Source organism: Bos indicus x Bos taurus, chromosome 7 (assembly GCF_003369695.1).
Source record: "Bos indicus x Bos taurus breed Angus x Brahman F1 hybrid chromosome 7, Bos_hybrid_MaternalHap_v2.0, whole genome shotgun sequence".
In the NCBI taxonomy this organism is placed as follows: domain Eukaryota; kingdom Metazoa; phylum Chordata; class Mammalia; order Artiodactyla; family Bovidae; genus Bos; species Bos indicus x Bos taurus.
In genome coordinates this window covers 40,370,649-40,394,450 of record NC_040082.1, presented here as the reverse complement: position 1 = coordinate 40,394,450, position 23,802 = coordinate 40,370,649, and the positions used below count along the sequence as shown (strand labels likewise).

The 23,802-nt window shown below is 43.1% G+C and overlaps 1 protein-coding gene across 7 annotated transcripts in view; it reads right to left on the bottom strand.

Moving 5' to 3' along the window:
* Positions 1–453: 453 nt before the first annotated feature.
* Positions 454–23,802, bottom strand: part of EBF1 (EBF transcription factor 1) — a 410,646-nt gene continuing 387,297 nt past the window's right edge. For 4 of the 7 annotated variants that reach the window (XM_027545801.1, XM_027545802.1, XM_027545803.1 and 1 more), the window contains exons 12-16: positions 17,298–17,363; positions 16,154–16,331; positions 15,322–15,501; positions 11,011–11,205; positions 454–2,679 (exon numbers count right to left, since the gene is read on the bottom strand). In XM_027545801.1, coding sequence (XP_027401602.1) covers positions 2,648–2,679; positions 11,011–11,205; positions 15,322–15,501; positions 16,154–16,331; positions 17,298–17,363 — 651 coding nt within the window. In that variant the 3' untranslated portion in view covers positions 454–2,647. Of the gene's footprint in view, positions 2,680–10,603; positions 10,687–11,010; positions 11,206–15,321; positions 15,502–16,153; positions 16,332–17,297; positions 17,364–23,802 lie in introns of those variants that run through there. The other 3 variants (XM_027545806.1, XM_027545807.1, XM_027545808.1) reach the window with 1 other exon arrangement.

Genomic DNA, 23,802 nt, shown 5'->3' with positions numbered 1-23,802 from the left:
GCTGACAATGGGTGGCGTCTGTCACCAGGGTCTGAGCCGGACACCTCACCGGCTGACCTGGGGTCCTTCACAAACAGTTAAGGGGCTCACCAGACAAAATATGGCTTTAAATTGTACACATCTTCAGGCCAGCGCTTACCACACAAATCCAGACAACCTTTCTGAGTACCGAGAAGCAATGTGTCCACTTTGCTTACATTTTCCAGTTTTATTATTATTTATCATTATTATTTCTCACCAAGAAAAATCAGCTTTCTTCCCCTCCCTTCCCTCCCGCAACACCCCTCCCCCACCCGCCCCAACCCATAAAAATCGCACTCTGACAGTCTAGTGAAAACCATTGCAAAATCCATATGGGGGCATGCACAGTTGCAGCATTGTTGTAAATTTTCTTGCTCTACTAGAAAAAGTTACATTATCTTAAGGTAACAAAACAGTTCTTTTGTGCTTTTCAATTTCTTTGTTTTTTTTTTTTTCTTTCTTTTTTTTTCTTTTTCTTTTTTCTTAGAATGTTAGTGATGACTGACAGTTCTGGTGCACAGTTACAATGTACAAGTGAAATGAATATGATTTGCATTGTTAAGGCATCCAATCTGCTGGTTTATATTTATGTGAAAGACAGAGGAAATATACAAGCAGACTTAGGAAAGAAAGTATGTTCACTGATTTCTATGAAGTTTCTCCCTGGAATTTAATGCACAAAATGCGTCACTCCAAAGGGAGAGGTTCCATGCATATTAATAGAGTAAAACAGCATTAGGGTTTTCTTCTGTAAGCTTCCAAAGCAAAGGATACATTTTTTTTTTTAATCTACGGAACTAAATGCTACAAGAATAATATGCTACTATTTTTTGCCATAAATTGGAAAAAACTTCTTAACTTACAAATAATACAAAAATAGACAATGGCTTTTGGGTGAAAATTAAAAAAAAATGAAGCATGGTTTAAAACGATACTAAAAATAACTATAAATGAAATGTTTAAAAATCACATTGAAACAGCTAACTATAGGTGACCAAACAAATACGCACTTTTCACATAGCAAACATACACAATAAAATAAACTGGGAGTCAGAGGAAAAGGAGGAAGGGGAAAGCAATGTACAAATTCCAAAGATAAATACATTATTTATATGGATATCTTACAAAATCCCCATTAAAACAAAAAGCCTTTTAATTAATTTTGCAAGTATGTGCAAGCTAAAGGTAGTGAGCTTTTTTTTTCCTTTGCAAAATATGCAGTAAAATCTTTTTATGATATTGAAAAACCGTCTTAAGACATTAAAATGTATAAATAGAACAACAACTTTGGCAAAAAATCACAAAAAATCTACAGTATTTATAACTACATACAAAAACACAACAGCAAAGAAAAAAATATCAGGCAAATGCATCCTCGGAGCTTTGCTGCATCTTCGCCATTAACTTCTATTGTAAGAACACTTCCCAGATAATGAGAGCAAAAATTCCCATCGAACAGAAAACTGTGTTTTGAGGTCTCAACCTTCTTTTCCTTTCTCCCAGTTTCCTTTTATTCTTGATTCCAAAGCACTTAACCCGTTGTTTCAATCTACTATGTTACAAATAGTAAGGGTCGACTGACAGAGGCGCTAATCTCGAATGGGAAATCTCAAAGACCTGCTGTGTTGGAGGATTGGGATGAAGTCAGCATTTAGGATGAGTAAACTTTAACCTTGTAAATGGCGGCGTGTTACTGGGATTTTGACTCGATAAGTAACTGGAGGGGATAGTTTGGAATTCTGTGCCTGACCCTGTTCCACGCAGTCTCAAAGGAGATTCTCACACAGTGTGTGTGCCTACAAGCTCTCGAGAGGCCATCGGCTTCAGAAGAAGTTGACATAAGCAAGAGAGAGAGTGCTATCAGGTTTAAATATGCAGTTTTAACATCTGTCTAGAGGCACTGGATTTTTGAGTAGAAGGGGAAAATGTGATCACTCACATCACTGGTTAACTTTCCAGGCTGCATTTATTTACACAGTTACTTAAGACAACAATACGAAAGGGAGAAATAAGCTTGCACTGCTAAAGGGTGGCATGTTAAGTTAGATACTGGAAATGCACTGTCCGAGTAACTACGACTTGATATGCTTTAAGGCGCAGAAGCCGACCCTTAGTTTCCTAAAAAATCTAACTGGCATTCCTATTCTGTCCCATACAAGCTTTTTTTTTTTTTTTTTCCTTTTTTTTTAAACTTTTTTGTAAATATCACCACTTCATTCTCCTTTTACACAGCTTTAAAAACATCATAAATTAAAACATGGAGTCTTATTTATAGTGTCCCTTGTATACAGCTTTATGGTTTATAAAAGACAAGTGATTGCAGTTAAGCTTAAAAAAAAAAAAAGAGAGAGAGAAAGAAAAAGTGGATTTGCTTTTATCAACACAGAATAAATATATCCCCCCAAGGACGCGGGAGGTACAACTGTAACCAACACCCTGCGTTAGCAGATCCCTTCCAATTTCAGTATTTGCAAGGTCGGCGATATTGTTTGTTTAAAAATCTGCAGTTATTGTGATTCCTCTTAAAAAGGCCTGAGTTAAAAGTTCCACTCTGGGACTTGTATCAGATTACTCTCTGTAGCAGAATCCAACCTCTTCATTAATAAAATTCTTCAAGGCAATTCTTTCACATGGGAGGAACAATCATGCCAGATATTGCTGTGGAAAGAGAAGACAAGAGTCAGTGGCTTTTGTGTCCAAACTTCCTACTAAAAGAGAAAAAAGATGGGGGGAAAAAACACCCACACCCCACTATGTTCGTTGAACATTAGCCACAAATGAGCTTTCTCATCTTCCCCGGAAGGAATTTGTAATTACAAAATATACATGTACTTTATTAAGAATGTAGTGTTATCAGTGAGTATATGTGTCTTTAACAGATGATCCTAAACGTCCCTCCAAATCTGATTTCAATTTTAAGACGTAACTGGCAAGTCAGAGTTTGAATACTGCTGGGAAAGTTAGAGCCCCGTCGCTTGCAAAGGAGTGGGAATTTTCAGTTTTTCACTCTTTGTCCCCCTTGCTTTCACTTCCAAAATATAAAATGAAAAACTGGCCCACCATAACAACCAGCAATTGCTACGAAAAACCATGGCTCTGCCTGTGTCCTGTATTAGCGTGAGAGCTGAGCACTGAGGACTGGAGCGGCGATTTGGGCGCCTCCACTTCAGTCCTCGGGCCTGAGGTGAGAAGCAGCCAGCTCCAGGAGATGTCATTCCCTGGGGGATGAGGAGGGAGGGTGTCCCCTATACCTCTGCTGCAGTCAAGGTTTCTGCAATGGTCTGACCATGTCTCTAGAAAACTTTAGCCTAGGAAAGCTAAAGGAGATCCTAAGGCAAAGGGAAAGCTGTATGGGAGAATTAAAAATCTTGCAAAGCATTGTTAGGAGGCCTCACACAGTTGTATTAAAAGAGCATGGAATCCCACAGGCCCACATTCCACCTCTTTTCCGTTTGCTAAGTCCCCCAGAGGTGCTTGCTTGCTTGCGTGCATGCTCAGTCGTGTCTGACTCTTTGGGACCCCATGGACTGCAGCCCACCAGGTTCCACTGTCCATAGGATTTTCCTGGCAAGAAAATACTGGAGTGGGTTGCCACTTCCTTTTCCACCCAGATTTATTTATTTGTCTCCGTGAACCTCTCTGCCTCCTCGGCTAGGAATGGGGTGTATTTGCTAGGGCTGTGATACTGTTCAGAGTTGTGGGAGATTTAAATGTTAACGACCAATATGAAGTGCTTAGTTTTGATAAGCTCCTAGTGAAGAGTTGGGCTCCTATTAAATTCTGCTGCTAAATTAGCTGTGTGACCTAGTGCAAACTACCGAACTTTTCTGGGCTGTGTTTCCTTATATCAACTAGGTATTGTCCAACATGGAACACTTCACTTGATGGGTATAAGGAATAAAGGGACAAGTGCAGAGTTCAGGATGGCAGCTTTGAAATATGTGGAGATGAGAGCAGTGCTTACATTAGAAGCAAGAGGCAGCCATCTTTGGCTTTAAGCGATGGCTTAGCATCCTGTCAGGCGGAGAAAGGAAGTCATTGCTTTCTTTTTGTTGGCAATTCTAAATTTAAATTAATGTCCTTGTCAGTGGTGACTGCATCTAGGAAGTGACCCTCTAAATTTCCCAGCTCTCATGTCTGCAAGAATGGGCTTTTTTAAAGAGACCCCCAAAGCCTTCAGTAGACACAGGAAGGCCAGGTGAGGCTCTGAGTGCTGTGAGCCCCGCAAGCCTCTGTTTCCCCTCCCCGACCCCGACATTTTTTATTCAATTTTTAAAAAAGCATTTTGCCAAACACTTTTTCCGTTAATTTTTAAACCCATCTGTATTCACAAGGAAATTTAATCCACATGTTTCTGATTCATTTACACGTAAATCATCCAAATGTTGTTTTGCAAGAGCCATTCTGCAGTCCAAAAGCTCCTAGAGTCTTTTTTGTAAGTCCTCATAAGCCATTTTTCTTAGAAACAGGAAGTGTCTCTTGCCAAATGCAGGCCAATTTAAACTCCCAACGATTTGGGATCCATTGGAAATGCAGTGCGCCCCTAAGATGCAAGTGAGCCCTAGATTTTGACTGACACAGGAAGCTGGGTATTTCAATCCAAGCCTTGAGAATTCAAGATGCTGTAGCTCCGAAGGCAAGGAGGATGGACTGGGAAAGAGGGTCTTTGCAGACTGAGAGCTCAGCATGGTGCTGCCTCCCTAAGGGTCTTTTCTTCCAGGCTGAAGGTAGGTCCAGGCACCTCTACTAAAAGGCAGACCTTCCCAAGGGAGTGCTAAGGCCTCTGGCAAAAGAAGTGTCTCCTTATCTAGCCTGTGTGCCCAGCAGTCTCCTAGAGCAGAGCCTGATCACCAGGAAGTTTCCATATGATACAAAGCAAAAGGGAAAATGGACAAAATTCCTGCTAATTGGGGTCGGTGGACCCAGTCAAAATTTATCAATGGGGCCCTAAAAACATCAGGTTTTTTTTTTTTAATTCTAGATGACCAGAATTAAAAAAAAACACAAAAAAACCTACTCAGTGTTCTGATACCTGAATAATGTGTTAAATCAATAAGATGAAACTTCTATTACAGCCACATTAAAAGCTATAAAGCAAAGCTAACTAACATGTTGCCAGTCCAGAGCTAACAGTGTTTCTTAATCTCGGACACAGGGGTTAAAAACTTCAGCACGTTGAGAGCCCAGGCTGGCATCCTAAGTGAGCCAGGTTCCCGCTGTGGGGACTGAGGTGGCTCAGCCAGACTCAGGCCTTCTGTAGCAAGAGCGGCACTCACTGCTGCCATGTGAGAATGCCTCCACATAGCCACCACATGTTACTCCAGAGAAGGTGGAGAGGTGGATTCTCTAAAACATAAAATAGCCCAGTTTGTATGTGTTAGCAAAAAGTTAAAATCAAAGCCAAATAAACAAACCTACAGTCTGGGGGTGTCTAGGGGTGACTGTGGTCTGTCCCCACTTCCCTCCCTCTCCTTCACTGGTCCTCAGACTCCTCTGAGGGTCTAATGGAAGCCAGGGAACCTCTGTCCAAGAAGGCTCGGAGATGCTTACACCCAGAATTTTGCACATAACATCAGGGGGTTACTGCTCCCTAAATCTCTTCCATCACTTCCTAGACTCCAGATGCAGAACCCTTATTGATGAGTGAATTTTGGGCAAGGAGTCCCGTTTGTGGCCTCTGGGTTTAGGCACGCTAAAGAGGCCTTTTAATAAAAAAACCTCATTGCATGACTGCGGGGAAGCTCCCGGGATGTTAGAAGCTGTTTTTCTTGTGTCTGTGCCCTAATCCTCAAGATTACTTATGTGGGTGAGATGGATGGGTGTTTGAGGCTTAGAATGTTCCAGAAATGGTGCTGGCACACGGACTTGCCGAAGTGGGGCCCATGAAGATTTCCATGAGGACACGACACCCCCACACTCTCAGAGAGTAATGTGTGCCAGGGCATCACAAGACCGAAGTGGCTCTACCATCCCCCTGGCAGCTGGGTGATCACATTCCCTGACAGAAGCTCAGAAAACTACTGGCTTCAGCAGCAATGCATTTTTTAATTGGATAAGAACAAAGACAAAATGCAAAGTTTTGCCGAGCTGGGAGAAATCTGGAATGAGAGGGTGGAATGTGAACTTCCTCGAACCACCACATGTGTAAGGATGCGGAGCTAATCGGGAACAGGACGAGGGGACGAGCTTGCACAAACTCAACATGTGTGTCAAGCAGAAGACAATTCCAGGAGATGTGCTACCAGACTGTGGAGAGCTAGGTGGGGCCGGCCAGCCTGCGCTCCAGCAAGGTGGGGAAAGGGGAGAAAAGCACAATGTGGGTACGATTTCTGTTAATTCTTCACTGCGGAGACTGTCTGGAACATAGGGTTTAAAATCCCCACCTTGGGGGCAGGTCCAGTGACGTGGTGACAGCATTCTGGGGGCTGCCTATCTCTTAATGAAATCCTTTGAGGCCCAAAATTAGATAGAATCCATGCTTCAGGGGCCCAGCTTTGGGAGAAGGGAAAGTGTGTCTCCAGGACTATAACTGAGCATATGAGGTAACTCAAGCCTCTGAAAACATACACACTTGAGGAGTCTAAGATCAGGACTGAACAATGACATCTTGATAACAATGGAAGGAGATGTCTCTGTGTTGTTATCTTATCTTTAAATCCAAAATATGTCTAAATTTTACATAGTTTTTCATAGGATGTTCACTGGTCTTAATGGGCCAATAAGTGCAGAGAACTAAGAGGGAGACTCTCTTCTGTTTAGCTGCGGGGTGTCTTAGAGCCTTTAATTAAACTTGCATGCATTGTGACTCCAAGATAGTAAGCACCATTTTCAAGGTTTGTTTGACCATAACCATTTCTTTCTTTTTTTAAAACAGAACATTTTATGAGACTCCAGAAATACTGAGATAGATAAGAGTTTGTCCTACAGATGTCTCAGGCAAATGGTAGACTGTCAAAGGTTTTACCTACCTGGGAGAGAAAACCAGCTGGAGTCACAGGAGAAACTGAAAATTCTAAAATATAAGAATGGAGCTCCTGACTCCCAGGTAAGGACTTCCTTGTTACCCTTTCTCCCTGCCTCTTGGTACCTGTGCTCTAGGAGGGTACATGGCTTAGTGGCTACCACACAAGACTCCGGCTCAGGTTATCCTTAAACCTTCTGCTTAAAATGCCTCCCCCCCTCACCTCATCTCCCTGGGCCTGAATCCTACTTGCCCCTCATCCAAGGTCCAGTCAACCTTCTCCATGAGGCTGGTCTGAATTCTCCCTAATCTTTCCCTCGTCTAAACTTCCACAGCTGGTTGCCCAATGGCTTGAATATGACCATTTAGTTTAACATAGGGGCTTATATTGGGGCTTTCCTGGTGGCTCAGACAGTAAAAAATCCACCTACAATGCAGAAGTCGCAGGAGACACAAGTTCAATCCCTGGGTTGGTAAGACCCCCTGGAGGAGGGCATGACAACCCACTCCACTATTCTTGCCAGGAGAATCCCATAGACAGAGGAGCCTGGTAGGCTACAGTCCATGGGGTCGCAGAGAGTCAGACATGACAGAGCAACTAACACTTTCATACTTACATAATAGTCAGTTGGGCTGGGGCTTAACCCCAATCTCCCTTAATGTGCTAGTCCTATAACTCTGGATGAGCCTTCTCAGCTCTCAGTTTCTGCATCTGTATAATGGGGACAATAAGGAGCCCATATCTAAGGTTGGTTGGAAGGAATACATGAGACAGTGAAGACGACAGGCTGGGAAGAAAACCTCCCACATTAGTGGCTCTGACCATTGTCGTCACCATCACTTGAGACCACAGTGTGTATCTGTTGAGGAGTAAATGTGTGCTGTCACCAGAGGAGGCTGAGAAAGGGCTGCTAAGGAAACGGATCTCTAAGGAGTTGGTTAAAAAAAAAAAAAAAAGAATGATGGACAATTAGCAGAGTGGTAGTTGGAGGTAAATAGACCTTTAAAACACTTAAACAGCCTAACTGTGTCACCTCTAATCTTGCTTATATGGTCAATTTGCTTAACCAACTCTTCCTCCGTCACTTGCCCTGTCTTAATGATCACAATTCTGAACAAGGTGGGTCCAAATGAAACAGCTGTTACTGTAACAAAGACGACGAGGAGGAGAATACCACAACTCCAGAGATTCTCCTCCTCAGTTCTCTAGCCTACATGTCTTTTTAAATTTTTTAATAGAAGTGGAATTTAGAAAGCTGAAGATGAGGTAATTCTTAGGTTTCGGGTCTAGGAGCCCACGGTCAGAATATTACTTTTCCCAGAAGCCAAGGCCCCCAAGGAAGAGACCGCTGAAAACAGTGGCGCGCTGTGCCCACATCTGCAGGGGAAGCAGACAGAGGACAGACACGCAGCGCGGGTGGGTGGGGCCTGCCTGGTGAGTGGACGGCGGCGGCGGGAGCAGAGTGGGCGGGGCGGAGGAGAGCTGCCCGGAAGTTGGTGTCAGTTACTGTGACTTTAATTTCTCTCCTCATACCTCCTCTGCTGCCATCACCCTGACACTAAGGACCTTTGGTGCATAACAGAATTGGTAACACAAAAACCACCAGAACCCACGCTCAACTAGAAGGGAAGGGCAGTGTCATCCACAACAGCAAGTCGAGCACAAGCGTGCCGGAGTTATATGCTCCCGCTGTGCACTAGGCAGGGTTGGAGAGGTGGAGACGGCTGTAGGTCAGAAGGGGGAAGCAGGCTCTGTACTTTGGGGATCTGTGCAGACTGGGTTAGAAACGCTCTAGGGGTGACAAATGTACACACCTTCTATGTGGCCCTGTCTTGATGCCATCTCATCATTACTTAAGCATACACACACACATACACACACCTTACACCACCGGAAGTTCCCTTAATCCAGGAGGTTCTAAAATTGGGGCTGAGTTCCTCCTTTCAGACCCTTCCTGTTTCCTCCTTGATCCACACAGCATGAAAAGACCTTTGGCCTCACCGAAGGGCTGCCCACTTCAGTCACGGACCCTCGAAGAGCCATGGGCCTTTTCTTCTCACATGCCACCCTCTCCACAGCTGATTACAAACCCCATTACACCTCCTTCCTGACGTCAAGTCTACATTTAACAAGGGCTATGATTGGCAGCTTGGGAATGGCAGATTTCTGCTTTCCATACGTTTTTATCCTTATTTAAACCCATTATAAGTTATGTTCACTTAGGCATTACATCCTCAGTTTGCCAGCTGGAGATGTAGTCAGGGTGACAGAGCATTATTTTTAGCTGAAAAAGATACTTGCACGAATGGGTGGCTCCCCTTTTGTGGGGTTGAGCATTTTCTATCACAAACAATATTGCCTGAAATGTCATTCCAGAGTCTGAGTATCTTCCTCTTCCCTCTAAGAAGATGGCTTTGCTGGGGGATGTTTCAGGGATGGGCATGGGCACTCACCTCACCTGTGCTGGACAGACTGGCCAGTGCTCAGCAGAGCCCTTCTGGAGTCAGAAAGGTGCAGGCAGGAGGAGCTCGGGTTTAGGAGACACACAGAGGGGGTTCGGTTTTGGCACTATCATTACTAGATACGTGACCCTGAGCAAACTGGGCCTTCGTTTTCCCATCTATATAATAGGAATAGTACTGCCCTTACGGAGTCTTCGAGAGAATGGATGTAAGTTTACATCAGTACAAAGTACTTGTCTGGACGTATAAATAGACAATGAGAAACAAGACTGCCTTCTTGAGTGCTCTCGACCCAACGGCTGAGCTCTGTCAGTGAAGATGGGCATGCTGGACACTGAAAGGCAGGTTCTGTGGGGCACTGGGTTGGGGCACAGATCCTGAGGGTTTATTTTTATCCCCTCTGTTTTTGCCTGTGCCTCTGGGCAGGTGTTTACTCTCCTGATGCCTGAGTTTTACCCTCTGTTCAATGGAGACCATAACGGTCCTTGTGTTTCATCAGGAAGTTGTGAGGATTAAATAAGATAAAGCAGGCACAGTACTTAGCACTGGTCAGTGCTCAAAGAATGGCAACTGATGATTTTATTGATCTTACTTCCCTGCCAGCTGCCTTAGGAATCCTGTTTGCATCCTGTTTACCCACTCTGAGTAGCATAGTGCTTGGAAGATAGAGCAGGAGATAGAACTTTTGAGCCTGAGTTTGAAGCCAGCCTCTGCCACATACCATTGTCTCCAAGTCAAGCCATTCCCTAACCTCACTAGTCTTTTGCTTTCTTGTCTATAAAATATGAGTACCGATCCCACAGTCCCACTGTGGGAAAGGAAAGAGGCCATGCAGCTCAATACCCCAACTCAGTGCCGGCACTTAAGGAGAAGGTAAGAAGCGGTAGACCCGTTTTAAAGGTTCCTTTTTTCTCAATGAATAGAAAGGTCCCCTAAAATCTTTGTGACTCTTCTTTTCCACATTCCATGAGGGGGAGGAAATCAAACAGTTTTAATATGAACCAGGGTCCTCCAGGGGCACTTTGGGCTTTCTGGTTCCCAGCAGTAGTAAGCCTTGGGTGTTTGGTCTAAGATGTTGTAACCTCAGGGCCCTGACTGGGCTGTCACACCCCCTCCCCATGATCAGCCCCACACGTGTTCATGCTGACACAGGCAACAGGAAGGGAACCTACTTCAGGAGAAGGCCAGTCCCGGGAGAGACCCTGCAGTGGAGAACTTGCTAGAGTCCACAAAAGACTGATCTGATTATGGCGACCACAGAGAACGAGAGAGGAAAGAGAAACGACGACATTAGTAAGTGGTGACGGTGTTTCTCAAGGAAATCTAGGGCCTGAGCAGAACTGCTGGAGTTGGAAGAACTGCACAGGCAACTCCAGCAGAGGAGGGATATGGGGGCCTGGGGCCAGGTCCAACAAGGGCGAACACTCAGGAACAGAAGAGCTGAGGGCAGACAGGGGCAGGCAAGCCCAAGGCCGAGCGAGCCCTGAGCAGCAGCGCATCTGCTGCAGGCCCTGGGAAGGTGAGTCGGGGCATCTGGTTGGCCCCAGGTGGGGCCTCGGGCTTACCTTGCAGACTGTTCCCGTTGGTGCTGGTGCAGGTGGGAGGTGGGGAGGTCTGGGGTCTGACGACAGGCGCAAAAGCACTCTTCTGTTTCACGGCTGAGACCATGTTGGCTGGTGAGAAGGAGAAGATGCCGGAGGAGCTGCTGCAATTGGAGGGGAGGCTTGTGGAGGAGGCCATGGTGGGGCTAGATGGCACGACTAAGGGGCAAGGGGAAAAGAAAGAAAAATCAGCGCTTCTCCTGGCATCCTGACACACAGCCTCTCAGCTCCCACCCTGACGCCCACCCCGCTCAGGCCACCCTTCTAGCACGAGCCTTCCCTGAACTCTCAGGGTCTTGTCAGATTTCATCGTTTGGTACCTGGCACGTGTTTCTTTTGTTGGTGGTGACTGTGATCTTTTGTGTGTTTATTGTAGGCCGACTATGTGCCAGGCAGTATGCTAGAGCATCTCAGGTCAGGAGGCAAAAGTGTTCTTACCAAGGGAATAGTATCACATAATAGCTTTAACAGTAAGTATGGCCCACTCTGGGGAGTCGGGGAAGGGAAACCAAAGAAGGTTTCATGGAGGAGGTGCCAAAGGAAGTATTTCAGGTAGGGCCTATACTGAGGTTCTAGCAAAGGGTCTGGGATACAAGAGACAGGAGGTGGCCAGACAGAGAGGGTGTGGTCACTAGCGGAAGGAGACGTATGAGGAAGAAGAGTGAGTTGGAGGCAATTCCAGGATTCTAATTTAAGGCACTGATGAACGGATGGCGGTGTGTGTGTCTGATGTCTCCCCATGAAGCTACTACAGCTTCCTGAAATGTATGTGTATGTGTGCCAGTCATGTCTGACTCTTCAGGACCCCATGGACTGTAGCCTACCAGGCTCCTCTGCCCATGGGGATTTCCCAGGCAAGAACAGGCCATTTCTTCCTCCAGGGGATCTTCCCCACACAGCGACTGAACTGGAATCTTGAGTCTTCCTGCATTGGCAGGTGGAGTCTTTACCACTGAGCCACCTGGGAAGAAGCCCTCTTGAAGGATATGACTGTGTGTCCATGTTCCACAACACAGATAGATAGAGGTAGGTAGGAGGCCAGATGGATAAATAATCCACCACGTGCTTTCTGAGTGACTAATGAGGGACTACAAGTCAAAGTTCCAAATCCTTTCTACCGCCTGCAGAACTGTACAGAGATGCATGCGTGTGAGCTAATAAGCAGCAGGATCGGAGCTTTATGTAAATACTCACAGTCTGGGAGTGGTGGGGACGTGGATTATCAATGACAGGAGATCTCTGGTGACTCAGAGAGAGAGAGACAACCTAGCTGCTTGGGGGATATGAAAGAGTGTGAGTGATGCAGGTCCTCTCCACCTGGCCTTTTCATCTTTCACTAGTTGCTAGTCATCTCAGGTCACTTTAGGAAATAGATATTGTACACACGAAAGCCCTCTACACTCAGGACTTAGGGCCATCACACACCCACCTTCCATTTCCTCTGTACCCCAGGGAAAAGTATGAGTCCTGTCCGATGATTTTTCAGGCACTTAATTCAAATTCTAGGTACCTCCTCCTCACTGTATTATTTTCCACATTATGTAATAAACATTCTATATTGCCTTGTCACCTGCAGGAATCGTCACATCTTTTGCATCTATGTCAGTAGCCAAGCAAGCTTAGGTTGGGACCTATTACATCCTTTTTACACCTGAGCAAACCAAGTGAGTTGAGACTCAGAAAACAGTCCAGTGACTTGCCCCGGTGAGTGAACTGAAAGGTGAGTTAGGGAACCACACCCCAGTGCAGGGCTACCCTGCAAAGGAAACAGATCACAAGGGGACAGGCCCCTTCCCAGGAGCATACCACAGTCCAGATCCCTGAGTAAGTGGCCTCCCCCTCAACCTCCTGGCTTTGGAAACTTAGGGAAGAGCTTATCAAGTCAGTCACAGACAGCAGTTGCCATGGGGGGAAATGACCTCTTCTAATCAGCCTTCAGCACTACACAACCCAAACGCACTGGATGTTTTATGGAGCAGAACAGGGAGCCGCCATCCTCAGGATTTTCACAAACATTTTCTAAACTCTACTTTTCTTTTAATGAGACCAGCATTTTTATACATCTCTTAGGATTTGTAAATGTGAAAATGCGCTCAATAATAACACCCATTTAAATTGCAAAACTCCTGCACTGGAGGTTTGATTTTTAAATATTCGTAGACTTGAAATCCTGCTGGTTCACTGAGGAAGGCAATTAATCTCGTTGGCAAATGCGATCATTATGTGTATTTAGAGGTGGGGTGTTTGAGGGGGGCCTTAACAGAGGAAGGGGTGAAATATAGTCAAGCAGTTCCATTTGTTATAACATTATTAGTTATCAGCCACCACACCAGAAAGGGTGTTCACCAGTGGAAATGTCTTATTTTATTTTTTATTCTGTTTGGAATTTTTCAACATGAGTGGTTTATGAATAATTAAATATTGTGGAGGCAAAAATTCAAATCAGCTGGGCTTTTTTGTTTATTGTTTTATTTGCATTTATGCAGATAAAACCGTCCCATCTGAGAGCCTATTTGAGAATTTAATACTATATTTGTGAGCACTGAGAAAATCAATTAATGGAAATTAAATGTTGGAAGTTTCACAGTCTGACAGATGCAATCTCAGGCTCAGGTCGCTGGGTGTCTGCACAGGCTTACGAAGACAGAGCAATCCAAGGCCCTAAATTGAATTGCTACCATATAGCAATTAGGTTATTGATTTAATTAAGAATGCCACCTTTTAATTTTCAGGTCATGATTGAAACCTTTTCTGATTGAAACGGGAACACTGAAATGGTAGATTTGTAAGAAACAATCTTTTGATGAATCAAAATCTACCGTGAAACTGGCCCCAAACATTGATGCTTCAGCAGACAGATGTAATATATGCAGATTATTGGGGAGAATTTTAAATGTGCAACAAGCTGCTGATTCCAAACAGATCAAGTAGAAATAAAGAAATCCAGAGGTTTAGCTCACACTGAGCCTCAAATTCAGCTGAAAGGTGAATGGCGCTAAGTATTACTTTCAGAAGTTAACTTCTTGCAAAGGCCAAGAATGATCTTTCCTCTTTCAACAGCCTAGCACACTCTGCATTTCCTCTCTCAGAGAAAGCATCATTTTCAGTACTTTTAGCTGAGACTCTCATTTTTAAAAAAATTATACCATTCTTTCATGTAACAACACAGTTTCTATCAGCTCACAAAATTCTAAGAGCTTAGAATTATTATACACCAGAAGAGCCACCCACACTGTCCAAGATGAACTTGGTTTTCTATGTAAAAATCCTCAGAGGGCAATCAAGAGACAGTGGAGACACAGCTCATGATGTTTTGTATGTAAAGATGCCAGTTCCCTGAGGTTCTTTAGATGCAATTGAAACACTGCATTAAAAAAAAAAAAAAAAATCCTTTAACCTCAGCTTCTTTAAGACAGGGACAATGCACAAAAGAACAATCTCTTGTATATGCTTTTTCATCATGCCAAATTTTTGGGAAAAATAAACTGTGTTTTTTGGTTTGAATGTTTGGTTTTTCTTTGTACATATTAAACACAAAGGGGAAAAACATCTAAACATTAAAAGAATAAAGGAGAGGGACTTCCCTGGTGGCCTAATGGCTAAGACTACAGGCTTCCAATGCAGGGGGCCCACGTTCGATCTCTGGTCAGGAAACTGGATCCTACATGCCACAGCTAACACCCAGTGCAGCCACTTAAGTAAATATCTTTAAAAATAGAAGATTTTAAGGTTTAGATAGTCATTACCATGCTAAACTACTAGCGCCACTTAAGATTATCATTCTATCATTATGATTATTACCGAGATTTACTAACTGCATCACCCATGGGCTGAGCATTAGGACAAGCTTATTACATGCATTCTTTTATCCAAGTCTCACAGCAACTGTGTGGGAGGGAGAGTGGGTTCCTTCCCCATTTTACAGATAAGAAAACTGAGGTTTAGAGAGGAGATGAACCTGCTCAGAGCCACGTCAGTGACTGGCTGAAGAGTCAGACCCAGCTCCGTCTGACTGGAAGCTTGGGTTCTCACAATGACCTCACATTGCTACTCTGGTTACAGGTAAGCTCTGCTAGAGAGACAGGGCAAGGAGGCAATGATGCAGTGATGAGCAAGGAGGGCAGAGACTCCTGCTGGAGACAGTGCTGCCTTGGGTCGCATCACTGGGTCCACACCTGGCAGGGCAGAGCCTGCACAATGAGCCAACACAGCACAACGCCCAGGTTTTGAAGCAAAAAATGTGCAGAAACACAGGACACACATCTTTATACTTACTGGCATAGGGTGAGTTGGCAGCTGAGCCGTTGAGGAAGGTGGGGGAGCCGCCCAAATTGGACATGGCAGCAGTGCCGTATCCATTCATACTTGTGGTGACCGAGTTATAGTTGGTCTGCTGCGGGGTGGTGCTCGGCACATACCCATGTGGTGACACGCTGCTTGAGTTGCGGGTGAAACCTGAGAGGTGGGGGCGAAAGCAAGGATGAGGGTGGCATTCAGGTGGGTGGTGGGCCTGGGAGGCCGGGGCAAAGGAGGTCTCTGTCTCTTGCCCCCTCACCACATCCCAAAGGGAAGGGGCCGAGTGATTCATGGGTGCTAGCTCTGTGATTAAAATGGGAAGCCAGCGAAAGACACATTTCTCAGGAGATCATAAATACTTAGCGGGCCCGTGAGAAGTGGCAATGCAGGACCTATAAATTACCATTTTGGAAGAGAAATAAATCCCAATCTGAGAGATGTACCCTGGAGGTAACAGGTTCCTACTCCTGGGTGAGGATGATAGGCTTTGGCCCCTCCAGAACTTCAATTCCAGCCCTCTTTGGGACCTGTCAGTCATGGTTTACAGTGAAAAGTCGAATGCAGAGATGGCTAAATTCATGGATCCTGTCTAGCCACCCCCCACCAGATTGTCAGACATGATGGCTAGAACCAAAAGTCTACAATAATATCTGATACACACAGACCCAGGAATCTCCCTTTTTTGCGGGGGGGGGGAATTTTTTTTAAATAAACTCTTTTGTGTCAAATAAATGGGGAGAGGTAGCTTGAGGTTGGGAGGGGGCAAGGAAATTAGCCCAGGTGGGGGTGGGAACAAGGGAGGGCTCCTGACCCTGATTGGTGGCCTGCGACGCCTCGGAGACATTCACGGCCAGTTGTCCACTGAAGGAATTCACGCCCATCATTCCCGCATGGACCGAGGTGTTCGTGAGTGCCGGGAGCTGGCTGTGGTTGCGAGGGACACTGTACAGAGCCTCTGCAATGTCAGCCGCTCTCTTCAGAATAATCTCCTGAAAAGTAACAGGAACATCCCGTTTAACTGCCCCAGTCACATTCCTGGGAGTACCACAACCCAAGTGTTTACTGCAGGCTGCACTCAGGGCTTTCCATGATTAACTGCACTAACTGCTGCAACCTTTTCAACAAACCTGTGTGTTTAGTCTCATCATCATCAAGCCCATACCTCAGATGGGCCACCCGAGGCTTAGAGAGGTGAAGACCTCATTTAAGGACACTTACCTCCCTAAGGACAAAGCTGGGCTGCATAACTCTGTGTGACTTTGACAGCTGATTAACTCAGCCAGTCCTCCATACTACCTTGCAGTACAGGACAGCAACCTGGGGCCTTCCCTTCCCCACCAGTAACACAGAAAACTCTGGGGTCACTCTCTCACACACGTGTGCACACGTGCCCTGAAATTCATCTCCCTGGATGAAGTTAAGGGAAGGTTAAGTGTCCTTAAGTGTTAGTGTGTTAAGTGTGTCCTTAAGTATTAGTAGGGCTGTGTCCCTTGGACACCAACCGATTCAAGCAACACAAGAAAGGAAGGATTATCTCAGACTTGTAGTTTCCTGAGCAAGTTGAATCAGAAACATGGAGTTGCTCTATGAAACAGATGCAGACAATGTTCAGGCCTTGTTACACTTTTTAGGAGAAGAAATTAAGCCCCCCTTTTCCTCCTAAATTTTCTCGAAATTGAGCACCAGTAACTCTTCTTCAATGATGAACTATATTCCCACAGGAGATTCCTTTTAAATAAAGTACCTTTTCTCATAAGAAAAATTATTCCCTAGAAAAGGCAATAAAAGATTTACAAAAGAAGAGAGGAACCGAATGGCTTTGCAACATGTTAGGCCTGAATGACTTTTACTCTGAACTCACGAAAGCACTTTTACAATTTTCACACTTTTTCATTCTAACGAGGACTTTGGGAGCTTCAGCTGAATGTGGAAGGTTCGAGACCCAGCGCGCTCACCTGGTTGTTGTGGGGCATCCCATAGAGTGCTTCTACCAGATCTGCAGCCCTTTTGAGTATCACTTCCTGTCAAGGAGAAAAGCAGATACAGTCCTCTGAGTGAAGGCAGGATGTCATTATCGTTTCACATGATCATGTTCTATTTTCCCTCTCACCGTCCTTTGCCAACACACTGCTTTAAGGGCAGTGGGTTTGGGGAACCCCAGAATGGTGTTAAATCACCAATTTATCCCTGTTCATATACACACTTAATCAAGTCAAAAGGTGAGCATCATTGGTACTGCAAGATAAAATACATCACTCAATAGTCTGCCATAAGCACGATAAAGCACTCATATGTTTATTGCTGAATACAATTGCAAGGTCATTTACTAGATTACTACGATCGATGTCAGTTGGTGCATGTTATGAATCCCTAAGATGTGTTTATTTTGCACTTAATTGCTTATTCCAGGAACCATGACCTTATCAGACAGGTCATTTTCAAGAGATTTCCAATCAGTCTTCAGCTAGTAAGAAGCATGTGGCATTAGCCTCCTCTTGTATATCTCCCTTGTGTGGCAGAGTCATGAGATCAGGGGGTGATGTGCTGTTTTGTCAGAGGTTCTTACAAAAGAATTCTCCTGCCCCCAGAAGCTCCCTCTGCACTAACTGTCATGACTGGCAGAGTCTGCTTCTTTTATAGCAATTCTCTGCTATTTCAGTGTTGTTTGTCATTTTCCCCAACTGCTCATTCATCCTCCTCCTAGGTGTTATGCTCTGCTGTTCACTCCAGTTGAAGAAAAAAATGTCTCCTTTCATTTAGGTGGACTCCCATATTTAGCTAGCATGCCTGTTTCTAATAATATAGGGCACTCTACAAAAATACGTGTGGTGGTAATTTTTTTCACTCTAACCACAAGAAATTGTTCCTTTATTCAGCCCCAATTTTCTGAAGATTCATTTATACTGCAGTGTGAAAAGAAAAGCTAAGCTTGATACATATAAAATGGAGGTTTATCAGAGAACCAAACATGAAGGCATGATGTGATTATCAGAGGTGATTTGCAAGAAGATATGTTTACTTTTTTTTTTTTTTTTTCTTGCTGTGGGTAAAGTTTCAAGAAGAAGTTTAACTTTAAATGTTTTACACAATAGATTTCTGCATGGAGAAGCAGTACTGTTCAATTTTCACATACTGCAGACACTGATCACAAAATAGGGATATAATTACATTCATTTTGCTGTCACCATAGCCTCTTCAAAAATTCTTGAACAACTCTTGAAATGACAAGCTTTTAGATACATATTAGCATTTTTCAATTTTAAATTCTCTATAATATAAGATAAAATAGTTGTCATACTGCAGTAACTACTTATGACATATATAATGTCCTAAATTCAAAAATGAGGTAGAGGGGTTTTCAGTTCTCAATAAACATTTATGCGTGCTTTAAGCTGCTGCTATACCCCATTTACAAAACAGTTCTGTTATTTTTCAGATAAGGAGTGGAAAACATTATATAATCAATGGGGTTTGAATCAATCCATCTGAAATAATTTATTTTTTAATGGAAGCTACAAGATAACCTACCACATTTTTGTTTGCAGTGCTGTCTGACCGCAGCAGTTAATAATTTACTATGGTATGGGCACAGTAAACCCTATCCCCAGATCAAATTCAGCCCGCACTGCTTTCATTAAAACCTCACAGCTTTACCTGGCTCTTAGAAAAGATGAAAACAAAACAGGGTCAAGTTAGTTTATATACTAAAAGTTGACTTCTCTCGGTCTATATTCTTTATTTCTTCAAATGAATATTTATGTCAGTGTTTGGGCTTGGCAAAGAAGGTATTTTTCTTTCTTCTCATTTTAGGGAAAAAATACAAGACTGTTGTTTGTCAAAAGCAAGATGAGGTATGCAGTTAGAACCTGCATTTGTGAACTTCAATCTTGAAACAGTATCATTGAGGATTTCAAGCAGCGCTTATTTTAATTAATTTCACAGGACCAGGGAGGAGGCAAGTTCCAATAAACTCCAGTATCTTTGAAGTTCTTGTACCTGAAAAATTCCAATTATCAGGGTAGGATATATATTTTAAACTGATATTTTTAGTGATAACAGGTTTTGATGACATAATTCACTTGTTTCTTTTTCTCCTTACTCAATGCCCAGAGTTCTCATCAGTATTCAACTCCCTGAAAGTGAAACGTGAACTTCACTTCCTAGAGTTGCCTCCTCCTTCAATCCATGGAGCCAGGACACGCTGTCCACTAGGCACATTGCTGTAGTCGGGTCAGCAGCCCAGCATTGCTTCAGACCAGCAGGCTTGAGGACAGTGAACCCAATGTCATGTCCTGAAAGTGACTCTCTTAAATAGCATCTTGCCTATTTTAAAGTGTCCTTCATTGTGGTATCAACTTGGGGCTTAAGGGGGAGACAGCTTTTGGCTCAGCTTGGCCAATGTGATTCAGCTTCTATTAGTTATTTCTACAAATGGGAAGGAGAAAGGAAATGTCTGGGTCCTCTATGAGTTAGTGCAGCGAACCTGCAAGGTGCTTGGATTTCGGTGACCAGAAAATTGCTCTCACCTCCATGTCATTAGGCTCCCAGTGAACTAGCCCCCAAGCGTGTTTGTGTTGGGGATCTAATATATTGCCTTTCAATCAGAGCTGAGAACCACTGAACACACAGACAGAACATGACGAGCAGGTCAGGAAAGCAATAAAGATTTTACAGAGCTGTCCAAGGTGCTAAATTTACTCAATAATGGGTTTGGCACCATAGTGTTAACCTCTCATTTACTACCAGTTTGAGGGACTAAATTGAAGTAGCTGACTTCATTTACCTTGAAATGTATATTTTATGACATTATGTAAGTAGATTGAAAGGGCACTGCAGTTTTAACAATTTAAAGGCTAAAGCATGTTTAAGATGAAACTTGAATATTTATTGTATATTGCACTTAAAGTATATAGAATGTTAAAATGTATTGATTAAATTTGTAAAAGGCATTATAAAAATGACAGGTAGTATAAAAGATATATGCCTTTTAAAATCAAATTGATAGTATATGCGATCTCTTCGGTGGTCACAAGTGTAATTTTTTTGCAGTTTTATATGGTAATTTGAAAAATCTGTAACTTCACATTAGGAAATGATTGAGCCTGGGATGTTAAAAAAAGAGAGAGAGAAATTTCCCATAAGGGGAAGAGCTGGATGTTTCATATAATCTTTTGTCTCTGAAACTGTTCCTAAAGTCTTATTTTTTGTGACATCGTATAAGGATCCTTCCATTCTGATATGCAATTTTAATATTTCTGAAAAGAAAGAGCATTTGACTAGTACTAATATCTAATTTTTCAAAGCATTTATTTGTCAAGAGAGATTTTCTCTTCTCTTCTTAATGTTTAAAACGACTCCCTGCTTGCAGTTTAAAACATGAGGGTAGAGATTAGACTCTTCCAAGATAATTAATCCTATCCTTGGATTAAAAAAATACATATCCCATTGGGCAATTAAGAAGACAAATACTAGTACCCTAAATATTGAAAAGCCCCAGAGTCTCCTTATAGAGGTAATGCTTATTCTCCAACCTATATCCTGAGTCAGACTATTTTTCTTTTCATAAGTTTGGACTTATTCTCTCTTAAAGACATAGAAAATGTTTACTCTTGAAAAACAACAACTTTTTACTGACCTATTTCCTTTCACAATCAAAACTGGTCATTACCTGCCTTGCTATGACCATTGATGATTATGTGAATGGGATTCTGGAGAGAAAAAATGGATAAGCTATACTAAATCTGTTTAGAATTAGTAGAAACACTGGAGAGATTCAAGGAACAGTCAAGTATAATTGTCCTAAGTTTTGCTATGTTTTGGAACCTTAATGATAAAAATGGCAAATGGGCTACAAAAAAGTGAGAAGATACGGCTTTACTTCCCATGTTGCAACCCAGTCAGTTAGCAAATAACTCTTAAACTTGCTGTTGCCCAAGTAGTCGCACACCAACATTCCTCTCCAGCACCTTTCAAGGCACCCTATCTTCCCAGAATTACGGTACAGGGTTCCTAGGAGGTTGCAAAAGATCTCCACCCCTCTTTATTCAACCTCCTCTCCCTATACATCTGAAGAACTGCTCTCTATTCTGGGCTAGCTTGACCTCCTCAGTCTAGAAGGAACATGCTGGGCCCCCTCCTATCTCCAAACCATCACTCGTTTGCTCTTACTTCATCTGGAACACTGGCTTCAGTCTGTGTCCATCTGCAATGCCTTCCCATCCTGTAGAGTCTGGTAATGAATGTGGTACTGATGGTGGTGGAAAAGAAAACTATTGTGTTTGGAAGGGAGACTTTTAACTCATTCGGTCCTCATGGTGAGGCTCTGTATCACCATTTGGCAGATAAGGAGACAGACTCAGAGAGGTCCACCAACTTGCCCTGAGGTCACACAGCTAATGAATGTCTGAGCAGGGATTCAAGCTCAGTCCTGTTACACATCAGAGCCTGAACTCTTCATACTTACACTATCCTATCAGAACTAATTCCACCTTCACTGAGACTCCAGCTTCTAACCTCTCTCATTCCTCTGAAAGAGAGTGCTGACTGCCCCACCCAGAGCCACACAGAAGTAGATTCTGTAGGGTCATTTTGTTCTGCTCTTACGTGTGCGAGTCTTCAACCTCCAACAACTAGACTGTAGGTACTTTGAGGTCATGGCTATGTCTTAATCTCCTTCTCCAAGCCCCTAGCACTGTGTTCAGCAAACCACAGCCCTTGAGAAATTCTTATTGAAGAGTCTAAAATAGGTACTGATTTTTAAATGTATGTGCTTAATTTACATGAGGAAATGACCAAGTCATATACTTGGCAGAGTTTATAAAAGTAGAAGACTTAAATTTGGTGCCCCATTTGGCTCTAGACTTTTTAATCCAATATATAAATTCCCAAAGGTCAAGTCTGGGGAGGTTTTTTATATCATTTTTTTAAGTGAATTTGCTCCTTCACTCCTGCTGGCTTGTACTTACACTTTAATTTTGTGACTAATATAATGAATCATCTTGGGTACAGACATTATCTCAAGTTATAGGCTGCTATCAACATGAGGCTGGTCTTGATGTACATTAGCCTTTTATTAACTGTACTCCTAGACCCTTAGAAATACTTAGGTTTTTGCATACTCTCAGGAACAAGGCATATCATATCTGATATGCAGACATGGCTAACTCATCTTTCCTTCTGTTTTATGACAGTAAAATCTCTGAGGATTATTCACCCTCCATGTGAATCGTCGGCATCTGATCCCAAATGTGTTGCTCTTCATAATAAGTGCATATTCACTGTGCCCACCCAGCCTCCCAGGGAGAGTGGGAAGGGTGTCTAACCATCTGATACTGAGCCCATTTATAAATCCAGTTCAATGTTTTAAGTAATTCAAACCCAGATGAGCAGGGGAGATGGCCTGAACTCCCTTCCATTCAGAACACATATAGACCAACTCATAAAGCCAGATGGGTACCCATTTACCAACACAACATTAATTTCAAATATCAGAATCAGATTTTGAGACTCTGGAAACTCCCTCATAAAATTAAAGCCCAGGGATGCTTCAGTAATTTCAGAAGACAATCTGTGCTTGGCTTTATGCTCCCTCAAGTAGAAAATAATGTTTTGAGGGATGCAGAAAACAGAAGCTAAATGATAAGCATCAATTATCAAAGTCAAGTTGACTTGGGTGATTCCTATGAAAGAAGTACAGTACTTTCCTGTCACTGCACATTTCCTGGACACCCATTTATCACCAATCTGCTTTCCTTATCAGGGGATTCAAGATACAGTGGGTCCAAATATCAGAATGGCAAAATCACTCCTGATTTAAAGTCGATAAGCACCTATCAATGAAATCAGCACTGACTCCATGCACCTCCTCACTCTGGAGTTTACACTGGGTTCAAATTTTGAACAGTGTAATTCAGCTTATTAGCCTTTAAGTTCCAGCTCTTTCCCCACTTGCTTCTGAAAGTGTGGGTGACACTAATTGGAAAGTCTAAGAGCTGAAAAATTGATTGGAAGTTTCTGGCAGCCCATTTCCCACAGAGCTGTATGTACAGCACAATAAATACTAGATGTACTGAAAGGTATTTCTGTGGAGGGTAGTTTTCTATCCCAACTTCCTTTATGTTTATTCAGCCAAATGGAAAATTCCACAATAGTAGACTCTGCATCCTAAAAAAAAAAAAATCTTATAATGAGGGCGGTGAGGGAAAGAATAAAACAAACCAAAATAATACTTGAGCACTGTTTAGTTTCCAATCCTCTGAGACATTCCTTAAATTTTTCATTTTTTCTGGTATTATGAACTTCTCAAAATGGAGCTTACCACAGATCATTATAAGCCTTTAGTGTCACACTTTAAACACTCTTTACTCAGAAGCCCTATGACTGAGAAGTGTCGCTTACATTTAGCATGGATATAATTAAACATGTTTCTGTTGAAAGGGGCATTCTCATTATGGCTAAGGA